The following is a 12,144-nucleotide window of genomic DNA, read 5'->3' as shown; positions in this document are numbered from 1 at the left end:
ATAGAGGACTGGTCTATTCACTACCACTAAGACCCCTCCCAGCTCTGCTGATAATAAACAGGAAAGGGCCAAACAGGTCAGAAAAAGATGGCTCCCCAGCAGTGCAACTGTGGGCAATGTGGGCAACCCCCTGTCGACCCTAGTTTATTCATCCCTAAAATGCTTGGGTTGCTCTCGACGGCCTCCAAGGTCTTTTGTGATTGAAATCTATAATCCTAAGCTCAGCATGTCCAGAACATGATCCATCATCTCCCCCCCTTCTTTCTCCAAAGTTCCCTATTTCTGTTGGTGAAACCACCACCCCCTCGTCAGCAGAAAGGATTCAATTTAGGAGACGGAAAAATCAGAAGGGACCAGGCCATGAAGAACTTTATGCCAAGCATAAGACCGATAGGAAGAAGGAGCATCACAAAGACATAGAAAGCTGGCTTTGGGACCAGGAAGACCTCAGAGGTTCAAGTTCCCCCTCAGACCCAGCCTGGCTGTGTTACTCTAGTCAAGTCACTCGACTTCTCAGGACTCCTGGTACTGCTAAGACTATAAGGTGCAGAGGGGTGCCAGCCTGCATTGGTGGAGGAAGTTTCCTCACTAGGGAGCTCCCTATGTCAATAAGATCCCAGATCCAGTCCTTAGAGGGAATCACTAGAATTTACTGAGCAGAGGGATATGACGGGGCTGGCTCTGTGCTTTACAAAAGTCACTTCAGCAACAGAGCAGAGGGACTGGGCAGGGAGAGACTTGAGGTGGAAAGACTAACCCCAGGAGCCACCAAGGTAGCTCAGACAAGAGGCAGTGCAGGGCGGTGGTCAGGTAAATGGGGAGAAGGGGATGTGCAAAAGGGAGGTGAACATGGAAACGACCAGATCTGGCACCTCAGCAATGCATGGGGTGCAGGAGAGTGAGGAGGTGATGCTGAGGAGCCTGGTGATTAGGAAGAGGACAGTGCCTTCCACGATGCCGGGGAAGTCGGGAGGGAAAGATAATGGCTTCTGTTTTGGATATGCTGAGTCTGATGTGCAAGAGGCCTGTGGTGACCCCGACCCAGAACTAAGGACAGAGGTGAGGGCTGGAAATACAGTCCTGGGAGTCCTCCCCCGCATGGAGATGACAGCTGGATCCATGGCAGCGGATGAGAGAGCAACCCTTGGGCCCTCCAAGGTTAGGGGGCATAGTGGGATGATGATCCAGCAAAGGAGCCGCAGGCAGTAGGAGGAGAGCCAAGAGTAAGCTGAGGCACAAAACGCAGAGAGGAGAGTATTCAGGAGACAAGGTAGATGGCAAAAAGCATTTCTAGAATGGCTCAGGCAAGGGGCTGAGCACCGGGCCAGAAACACCTGCCAAAAGAATGACAGCCCTTGTCCTCAAGGGGCTTACAGCCAACACACAAAAGGGAGCTGAAGGGAGAGGAAGGGACCCACGGTGGGCAGCATCAAAGCTGGGAAGGTCAGAAACAGACCTGGGGGGTGCCCCCAAAGGGAAGCCTCCGGGAGGAACTTGCCTGCAAGAGCTGGGGGCTGACCTGGCAGAGGGATGGCCTGTGGTGAGGAGGCTGGAGGCAAAGATGGACATTCCAAGGCGACCAAGCCCAGACTCTGAGGGAAGTTCCAGGCCAGAGACAGCCAAGGCACCAGGCCAAAGAAAAAAAGGGATGTAAAACGGACCTGGGAGGAAAGGGACATAAACAATGTTAAATGGGGCCCAGATGGCACCAAGGACTAGGATCAGGAAAATAAGGTGAGGTTTGGCAATTAAGAAATCATTGGTAAATCTGGAGAGAGCAGATCATTGAAGGGTAAAGTCAGGAGCCAAATTAAGCAGCCTTTTCAAGGAGTTTAGCTGACGAGGGAGGAGAGGGTGGCAGTTAGTGGAGGGGGTGGGGTCTAGCGAGGGTTTTCAGGAATGGGAGAGACGGGGCATGTCTATAGGTAACAGGGAATAACCAGTAAGTACAGGAGAACGGAGTATTAAAGAGTGGGGGTGATAGTGGGGCAGTCTGTTGGGGGAGACGGGTTCAAGAGTACTTGTAGAGGGGCTGGCCTTGGCAAGGAGAAGGGTGAGCTCTCTATCAAAGACTGGTGGATGCAGTGGGGGAGATGTAAGATAGGAACAGAAGGGGACATTCTCAGCAAACTGTCTTAGTCCTTTTGGTGAAGTATAAGGCAAGGTCCTGGGCTGACAAGCTGGGAGTAAAGAGGCTCTGGGAAGATGAGAGCTGAGAGGAAGTCTGGGATCGCCACTGTGGAACAGACACTCAGGTGGTGTAAGATTTTCTTGCTGCCAGAGGAGCCCAGGTGAGATCAGCTAACATGGATTCAGAGGTTTCACGACTCCCTCCAGCTCTGCTCTGCTGTAGGTGAGGAAAGGAGGCAGGTGACAGACTAATCGAGGACTGAGCTTTGGGGAGGCAGGCCTCTGACAAGGGGGCAAGCTTAAGGATGATGAAAGGGATGAGTCGGGGAAACTGGTGAGACTCATATGAGCCAATACAGAGTGACTTAGGCAGAGCCAGAAGAACAGCTCCCACAATAACAACGCTACATAAGCTAACAACTCTGAAAGACTCAAGATCTCGGATGATTCAATGACCAACCCCGATTCCAGAGGACCGACGGTCTACGTTACTCACCCCCAGACAGAAGCGATGGCTTAGAGATGCAGAAGAAGACACACATTTTTGGGTATGAACAACGTGAGAATCTGTTTTTCCTAACCATGCATATGTGTTATAAGAGGGGGGGAAGCCAAAAAAGGGGGGCAAGGGATTGAAGATCAGAGGATAGTGTGGAGTTGAAATGGTTCACCAACGGGTTGAGATTGGGAAGGAAGACAGTGTAGCCAGAGGAGGGCAGCTGCCTGGGAAAGTACGGGGGTGTGAAGGTATCAGAGGTCATGAGGATGAATAACAGCGTTTGGGGTCATAAGGCACAGGGAGAGACAGAATGATAAAAAGTAATTATTACAAAGGAATCTCAGAGCTCATGAAAATGGAAGTGGCACACTGGGGGTGAGGGCAAAGTCAAGGCTATGACCATCCTTGTGTGTAACTGAAGTAGAAAGGAAGCGCAGCTCATAGGAGCTGAACAGACAGAGGAACGGGGAAGTTAGCACATTTAAGGGAATGTTCAAATGTACGATGAAGTCCACAGTCTGAGGGCAGGGATGGAAAACTGGGGGGCAGGCACTAACTTTGCTGAGGAAGAAGAAAGAACGTCCTGGAGGTCTGTAGATGATGGTCACTAGGCTCCAGATTGGGGAGTAAATTTGGACAAGATGAACCTCAAAGAGGAGAAGTCACTAAGTAATGGCAACTTCTAGGAGTCTGGAAGCAGCCATGGGGACCAAGGAGCATCCTGCCAGTGAACTGAAAAGAAAGAGAAGGCGGTGTAGCCAGGACCAAAAAGGATGGCCAGGCGTACAGTATCTTCAAAGGGAACCAGGCCTCAGCGAGTGACAGAAGATGGAAGGAGTGAGAAAAGGAAAGACTTAGGATGGGAAGTTCTAATTAATTCCACAGCTACAGGAATGGAAGGAGAGATTTAGAAACAAAGGCAGTAGAAAAACAAAACATATAAATAAGACATTGTCCAGAGCTAAAAACAATCCTGCCCCCACCAGGCTGCTCTCATCTGCCTTCCTCTCCATCCACACACCCTCTGCCTTCTTGCTGAGGCTCATTGGTCTCCCTGCTTCCAATCTTTCCCTTCCCCAATCCATCTCCCACAGAACTGTCAAAATACTCTTCCTAAAGGTGCAGGCCTGGCCACACCGCTCTTCAGTCTGGCACTTAAAGCTCTCCCCACTCTGCCCCCCCACACACACCTCTCCAGCCTTATCACATGACTCCCTTTTACTCCAAGTAGTGCTGGCTATTTCCTGGACCCCCCTCCAGCCCCTGCCCAATGATTCAAGCCACACCCTGTGACTGCATTGTCCTCCTCCTTCCTCATCTCTGCCTCTCCCTTTAAGGCTCACTCCGGTCCTGTCTCCTCAAAGAAACCTTCCCTGGTCCCTCCAACTGTTATCGGTCTCTCCCCCCTCAGATTACTTCAGATTTTCCTACAGCTGTGCACTCGGCATCCAGTAGGAGAGAAGCTCCTGCACCTAGTGGAGGGCCTTACACACAGCAGATGCATCATAAGTGCTTGCAGAACTGAATAGCCACTTAGGAGCAGACACTTAACTTTACTTTTGTAGGGTGGGATGGAATTCACTCCCTGCGAGTCACAAAGTCAGCCTTTCTAGTGCCTATGCTGACATCCCCAAACTTGAGGTCCCCAGAGGAGGGGGGTCATCACGTGGCAGAAACACAGGCATTTCTCGACATAGACTTCTCTGGGCCCTCTCCCTAGGCACCTCCCCCCTCCTCCTTCCACCAAATCCAGTAGATGTCAGTGATCTCCAGGCACGCCTCCCCAGGGACCCCACTGGGTCAGATGCTTCTGAAGGCCCCCTTGAGACACTCGCTCTTGCTCACCAAAAAGGATGCCTATGAGGTGGGTGCAGACTGTCTCGTTCTGAGCCAAGAGCTGAGTGACCGACGTGGTGTGCCTCGTGAGGGCATCATGGAAGCAGGACAACATGTGCTTCTTGCGCACCAGCTTGAGGGTGAAAAAGAAAACAGTGTTCCATGGCCAAGTAAGCAAGGGCCACATCTGAAATGGCTCTTCTCATCTCCTCCCCATTTCACAGTCACATCACGAGATGGCATGGAGTAGGCAGCCTTGTGACCAACACTTAATGCAGGGCAGGCCTTTGTACACCGAGCCAGGACAGTGGGTCTGGGACTGGGAAGTCCAAAGGCAGAAATTCCCTCCGCTGATGCAAAGGCCCTGATGCATTGTACAGAATCGTACGGAAGGAGGAGAGGCCAAGCGACTTATCCATGATCACACATATGGTATGTGTTGGGGCAGGGCTTGAACTCAGGGCTTCCTGACTCCAAGGCCAGCCTTCCGTCTACTTCATCCCACTGCCTCTCAGTCCTATCTGTGAACACTTGCCTCACAAATGTTAGGTGCTCAACAAATGTCCCTGGGATGGGATTAGACCCAGCACTTAGCACAGTTGTTGACTTAAGGTCTATTTCATAGGGAGGTTGGGGTTACATACAAGAAACCATCTAATTAAACTCAACAGATCAGGGCCACCATTTTAAAGGGTTCCCCATTTTGCACTGGTATAGTTTACACAACTAGTGTGACAAGGAGATGTTACAGAAAATATATGGAGGAACGGACTGGGTCTGGGATCAGAAGGCCTGGGTCTAGATTGCCAGCTCTGCCACTAACCACCCACAGCAACCTGAGGAAGTCATATTACCCCACTGCATTTGTCTGCTCCTCTGAAAGTGACTGCACTTGGGCAGGTCAGGGATTCTTCCCCTTCTGTGTGGCCTAGACCCCTCCGGCAGTCAGTCTGGTAAGGTCTAGGGACCCTTGCTCACAATCATGTTTTTAAATGCATAAAATACATAAGGTTACAGAGGAAACTAACCATTAGGGAATATGGAGATGTAACCCTTTTCCATCCACATTCATTGAAATCTATCTACAGACCCCAAGTTAAGAATCCCTTGCCTAGTTTTTCTCTGCCATCTTTTCTGGCTCTAAATCCCATGAGCTAATGGAAGCCTCCAAGAAAAGTAAACACAATCGGGAAGCAAACACTGACAACTGACTAAATGAATGAGTGGAACAGCAGTAACACCTTGTGGTGAAACGCGTAAAAGCCTCCAGGAGACAGAGAGAAACCCAGATGACTTCACAAGCTCACAGGTACAGGCAACCTGTACCAGAGCAGCCAAGCCTAGAGTCAGGAAGGCCTGAGCTCCAATCCAGCCCCAGGCACTAGTTGAGTGACCCCAGACAAGTCACTTAACTCTGCCTCAGTTTCCTCATCTGTAAGATGGGCTGGAGAAGGAAATGGCAAACCACTCCAGTATCTTTGCCCAGAAAACTCCAAATGGAGTCATGGAGAGTCAGACACAATTGAACCACAACAGTCAACCAAAACAGGAATCCACTGGCTGCTGAAATGGGAATAGTCTGGGCATTACATCAGAGAAGCTCAAGCTACTCCTTTTTCCTCTGGCCTTCTTATTAACTCTCTTCCCCTTACAGTCATTCACTCACCTATTTCATCTCTACAATGAAAATTATTATGAGACCAGACTTTGCCGGGGGTGTGGGCGGAGGGGGGACTCGGAAAGGGAAAAGAGGCCAAAGGTTTGACCGAGTATTGAAGGAAGAACAGGGTCTGAATGGAAGCAGACACTGAGAGCTGGGTGCCAGGGGTTGACAGAAGGCTAGACACTGAGGAGGGGCTTAAATGGCCTAGGGAATGGATGCTCAGGGGCTGGGGGGGGGAGGGGGGAAACAAACCTAAGGACAGGAGAAGGCTTACTGGTCAGGTGAATTAGTTACTAAGGGAAGGACTGGGTAAGGAATCTGTCTCACCTGGCACACCACACACAGCAGAACAGAGTGCTGACAGTGTAGCCTGGGTGCCCAGTACAGTGTCTGGCACATGGTAGGCACTTAATAGATGCCTGCCCATTCAGTGAATGTCTACAGAAAGAGAAAAGTAGGAACTCCAGGAACAGCTGAGCCTGACAAGACCGGGTACTAGGCAGGGGCTGGACTGGGGGTACTTGGAATGAGGCTAAAGGCAAGGGGGAAAAGGGGGCTTAACTGGAGTGGGAGCCACAAGGTTCCCGGAGGTTGGTACTGTGGGATTGCTTCTGAAAAGTGGCTAAATGGATTTCGTGAGACTCCAGAGGAGCGCTACACTGCGGGGCCGGTAGGGAGCCAGAAAAGGCAGGGGGCAGGAGAAGAGGAAGGGTGTCAGTGGGCTCATCCAAGGCGGCTCCAGGTTTATCGAGGAGGCCTATGTGGGTTGGAAACAGGAAGAACTGGATTCAAATTCCACCTCAGTCACTTACTGTGCGTCCCTGAGCGAGTCAACCTTTGCGTGCCTCAGTTTCCCCATCTGTAAGATGGGGATACTACCATACTTGTGTTTTTTTTTTTACTCATAGGCTTATGAGGCTCAAAAAATATAACTGTGTGTGTATATGTATTTATGTACATGTGTGTGCATGAAACACAAATAACACTTAGATCGATAGGAAGATCAATAGACCGCCAGCGCTGATGAAACCTCAGTACTGGGCATTAGAAGAGAAGAGAAAGCAGGGCGAAGGGAGGGAGAGGCTTTGGGCAGAGGCGCAGGCGCAGTGGGTAGGGAAGCTCCAGAAGAGGAAAGCGACGGTGAGAACGGTGGGGGAGGGGAGCGCAGGCGCAGCGAAAGCCAGCAGGGAGAGGCTTTGGGGAGGCTCGGAAAGCGCAGGCGCAATGGAGAACCGCACCGAGACGCCGCTCGTGGCCTGCAGCAGCTCCAGGGCGCAGGCCAGGCAGAGGTGCGGCGGCCGGGGCAGCAGCCAGCGCGGGTCGTGCCGGAAATGGGCCCGCTGGTAGAGCAGCAGCGCCGCTCCCGTTGCCTCCTCGTCCCCTCTGAGCTCCGGGTTCACCTCCATCCTCGCCTCACTTCGAGCACCTCCTCAAGCGCAAGGCGCGCAGGCTCTGCGCACGCGCACACAGCCGAGAGCGGGCCAACACGAGGCTCTGAGAAGTGCGCCTGCGCGGTCCAGAACGTCGTGGAGACTGGCCTAGTGAGCCACGTGCGGTGTCACCAAGCATTCCTTAGGCGTCCGTGAGCCGCAGCCCCTCGGAGCGCATCTGATCAGAATCACAGGCTTGGAGGGAGCTTTGAAGGCCTGCCGGTTCAACCCGTGCACGGTCTCAGTGAATGAAAAGCAATTATTAAGCTCTTAGTGCGCTAAGCTGGAGGGATCCAAATCCAAGGGCCAGGATGCCCCACCCCCAGGGGCTCCCGTTCCAAGGGGAGAGAGCACCCCTAGAGGAGGGTCCGGCTGCTGGGTCCGTGGAGCGCTTTAGTGCTGAGAACTAAATTTTCTGTCAATCGACAAACATTCATTAGGCGCCTACTGGGTGCCAGGCACTGTGCTGTGGGTACAAAAGGAGGGGAAAGAGCCCCTTCCCTCCACCAGTCTAATAGGAGGTGGGGATGCCCCAAACTAGCAAGAGGGTGTAGACAGGATGAGCTGGAGATGACAACACAGCCAAGGCATTAGCGGTAATGGGGGTGGGGAAAGGCTTCTTATAGGAGGGGGAATGTTAGCTGGCACTTGGAAAAAGCCAGAGGCAGAGGAGGAGAGCATTCCAGAGATGGGGGGTCTTGTTTGAGGAACAGCCAGGAGGCCAGTGTCACTGGACGGAGGAGTATGTGTGGTCAGAGACCACTACTCACGTTAAAAATATAGAGAGAAAAGGCGGAAAGGAGTTTATTACTTTCTCATGAGAAAGGACACACTGCAGCATGCCCCGAGATGATGCTAGCGTGTGTGGGGGGTCCCCCCCCCATACAGCTCAAAGCAAGTTACATAGACCCTAACGCAGAGTTCCCCCACCCCTACTGGCTCCTCTTCCCATTGATTGGATTCGGAGCTCACGTTCTAAATCTTTCCCCAGCAACAGAGACAAAGAACAAAAAGACAGGCGTGAGACCAGGGAAAAGGCAGTAAAAGCTAGATAAAACAGGACCTTGCAGTTGTCTGTCTACTGATGTAATGTCTTATCTCTACTTTCTCAGCAGAGCAGTTTCTAAATATAGGAGGGGTGCAGGGTGGGGGGGATGGATGGTAGGAGAGACAAGGTCTTTTCCCATGCTGGGGGAGGTGGGCTTCACTATTTCAGTATTCCACTCAGTTATGAAGGGCTTTGGATGCCAAACAAAGGATTTTGTATTTGATCATGGAGAGGATGAGAAGTCCCTGAAGTTTATTTGGTGGGAGGAAGTGGGGGGGTGTGGAGAGGAGTTGACATGGTTGGACTTTAGGAAAATCATTTTAGTGGCTAAATGGAGGATAAATTGAAGTGGGGAGAGACTTGTTATCAGGCAGACCCACCAGCAGCTGTTAAAATAATCCAGGACTTTAGTTGATGATGTTTAACTCAGGGAAGATCATAGGAGTGGACAGAAGGGAAGACATTTAGGTCAGAAGCTGTGGAGCAAGCTCTTCCACAATATCCACAAAATGAATAAATGAAAAGCGTGTATTTAGTGTTAAAGATGTATATACAAAACAGAAGGAACCCCTGCCCTCATGCAGTTTACATTTTATCTTTTAATCTTAATCTTTAATAGACCTTTTATATCCACTCAGTGAGAGATGCTGTATCACATAATACCTCATTTGATACTGAGGTCGATTATATTCTAATGGCCAGGGGCCAAAGGTTACTGTTTTAATCTGGAAAGTCACAGGTATTAGTCACTCAACAAGCGTTGATTAAATGTTTACTCTGTGCCAGGTACTGTGCTAAGTGCTAGAGATACAAAGAGAGACCCCCCAAAAATCTGTTCAAATTCTAATGGGGGTGACAACCAACAAAAAAAGAAAAAGACACCCCCAAAGAAAGACCTAGGTAATCTACAGCATAAATGGAAGGTGAACTCAGAGGAGGAAGCCCACTAACGGGGGTGGGAGGGGGAAAGACTAGGGAAAGCCTCATGGGAAAGTGGGATTTGAGCTGATTCTTGAGGAAAGTCAGAGAGAGGAAGGAGAGCATTCCAAGCCTGAGGAAAGCCAGAGAAAAGACCCAGAGGCAAGAGATGGAGTGTGCGAGCCAGCCACAGCCAAAAAGATGGTTTTGCTGGAACACAGACTGTACAAAGTGTAAGACTAAGGTAGGAGGGGTCAGGTTATGGAGGGCTTTAAAAGACAAAGGATTATATTGTTGTTAAGTTGTGTCCGCCTCTCGGTGACCCATTGGGGGTTTTCTTGGCAGAAATACTGGAGTTGGGGGGGGGCATAGCCAAGATGGCGGCTGGAAAGCAGGGACTTCCTTAAGCTGTGCCCCAAATCACTCCAAACATCTGCAAAAAAATGGCTCTGAACAAATTCTAGAGCTGCGGAACCCATGAAATAGCAGAGGGAAGCAGGTCTCTAGCCCAGGAGAGCCTGGATAGTCACTGGGAAGGGTCTATCGAACAGTGCTGGCAGCGAAGTGCAGCCCAGACTGGGTCACGCCAGCACAGACCAGACCAGGAGTGGGCTGGAGCAGGCCTGAGGGCCATGAATCATTGAGCTGTGGAAGTTACCAGACTTCTCAACCTACAAACTCCAAAAGCCACAGAACAGGTTAGTGGGAAAACTGCTATATAGGGGTAAGAGAGGTCTGGCCCCAGCCCTGGGGGTGGCGGAGGTGGCATGGCAGTGGCAGCAGCAGGAAGCTCCTGTGGCTGCTTCCCGAGTCCCTGGGTCACAGGGTGGGAGGAATCAAGCGGCAGATCAGAGCAGGAGTGCAGGGAGTGATTTGCTGGTGCAGAGGCAGGGTTCTCCTGCTTGGATCTCGGTTGCAATCTTGGTTGGCGGTTCTTGCAGGAGGAGGAGTGCTGCTGTGGCAGAGCTTGCTGTGTGGAAGTAGCTCTGAAAATAGCAGCACAGCCCCTAACACTTGGGACAAAGCACTCTCTACTCTACAAGCAGTCATACCCAGACAAAAAGCTCAAAGGTCAAGTAGTTGGCTGGGAACATGGCCAGGCAGCAAGAAAGGACGCAGACTCAGACTCAGACTCTAGAATCTTTTTTTGGTGACAAAGAAGATCAAAACATACAGCCAGAATAAGTCAACAAAGTCAAAGAGCCTACATCAAAAGCCTCCAAGAAAAATATGAATTGGCTTCAGGCCACGGAAGAGCTCAAAAAGGATTTGGAAAAGCAAGTAAGAGAAGAAGAGGAAAAATTGGGAAGAGAAATGAGAGTGATGCAAGAAAACCATGAAAAACAAGTCAATGACTTGCTAAAGGAGACCCCAAAAAATACTGAAGAAAATAACCCCTTAAGAAATAGACTAACCCAAATGGCAAAAGAGCTCTAAAAAGCCAATGAGGAGAAGAATGCCTTGAAAGGCAGAATTAGCCAAATGGAAAAGGAGATCCAAAAGACCACTGAAGAGAATACCACCTTAAAAATTAGATTGGAGCAAGTGAAAGCTAATTAGACTTTATGAGAAATCAAGATACTGTAAAGCAGAACCAAAGGAATGAAAAAATGGAAGACAATGTGAAATATCTCACTGGAAAAACCACTCACCTGGAAAATAGATTCAGGAGGGATAATTTAAAAATTATTGGACTACCTGAAAGCCATGATCAAAAAAGAGCCTAGACATCATCTTTCAAGAAGTTATTATAGAAAACTGCCCTGATATTCTAGAACCAGAGGGTAAAATAGAAATTTAAAGAATCTACCGATCATCCCTTGAAAAAAGAACCCCAAAAGAAAACTCCTAGGAATATTGTAGCCAAATTCCAGAGTTCCCGGGTCAAGGAGAAAATACTACAAGCAGCCAGGAAGAAACAATTTGAGTATTGTGGAAACACAATCAGGATAACACAAGATCTAGCAGCTTCTATATTAAGGGATTGAAGGGCTTGGAATATGATATTCTGGAGGTCAAAGGAGCTAGGATTAAAACCAAGAATCACCAACCCAGCAAAACTGAGTATCATACTCCAAGGCAAAATATGGATTTTCAATAAAATAAAGGACTTTCAAGCTTTCTCAATGAAAAGACCAGAGCTGAATAGAAAATTTGACTTTCAAACATAAGAATCAAGAGAAGCATGAAAAGGTAAACAAGAAAGAGAAATCATAAGGGACTTACTAAAGTTGAACTGTTTTATTTACATTTCTACATGGAAAGATGATGTGTATAATTCATGAGACCTTTCTCAGTGTTAGGATAGTTGAAGGGAATATACATACATACATACATACATATATCTATATATATATATATATATAGAGAGAGAGAGAGAGAGAGAGAGAGAGAGAGAGAGAGAGAGAGAGAGCAGGGTGAGTCGAATATGAAGGGATGATATCTAAAAAAATAAAATTAAGGGGTGAGAGAAGAATATATTGAAAGAGGGAGAAAGGGAGAGATAGAATGGGGTAAATTATCTCACATAAAAGTGGCAAGAAAAAGCAGTTCTGTTGGAAGTGAAGAGGGGGCAGATGAGGGGGAATGAGTGAATCTTGCTCGCATCAGATTTGACTTG

General features: G+C 49.3%; 1 protein-coding gene across 1 annotated transcript in view; it reads right to left on the bottom strand.

Moving 5' to 3' along the window:
• Positions 1–7,534, bottom strand: part of MEI1 (meiotic double-stranded break formation protein 1) — a 72,613-nt gene extending 65,079 nt beyond the window's left edge. The window contains exons 1-2 of the mRNA XM_036760284.1: positions 7,367–7,534; positions 4,475–4,598 (exon numbers count right to left, since the gene is read on the bottom strand). Of these exons, the coding sequence (XP_036616179.1) occupies positions 4,475–4,598; positions 7,367–7,534 (292 nt within the window). The remainder of the gene's footprint in view (positions 1–4,474; positions 4,599–7,366) is intronic.
• Positions 7,535–12,144: the final 4,610 nt, after the last annotated feature.

The sequence above is a fragment of the Trichosurus vulpecula genome, chromosome 5, assembly GCF_011100635.1.
Source record: "Trichosurus vulpecula isolate mTriVul1 chromosome 5, mTriVul1.pri, whole genome shotgun sequence".
In the NCBI taxonomy this organism is placed as follows: domain Eukaryota; kingdom Metazoa; phylum Chordata; class Mammalia; order Diprotodontia; family Phalangeridae; genus Trichosurus; species Trichosurus vulpecula.
The sequence above is the reverse complement of the archived record's forward strand: the minus strand, read 5'-3'. Positions and strand labels throughout refer to the sequence as shown.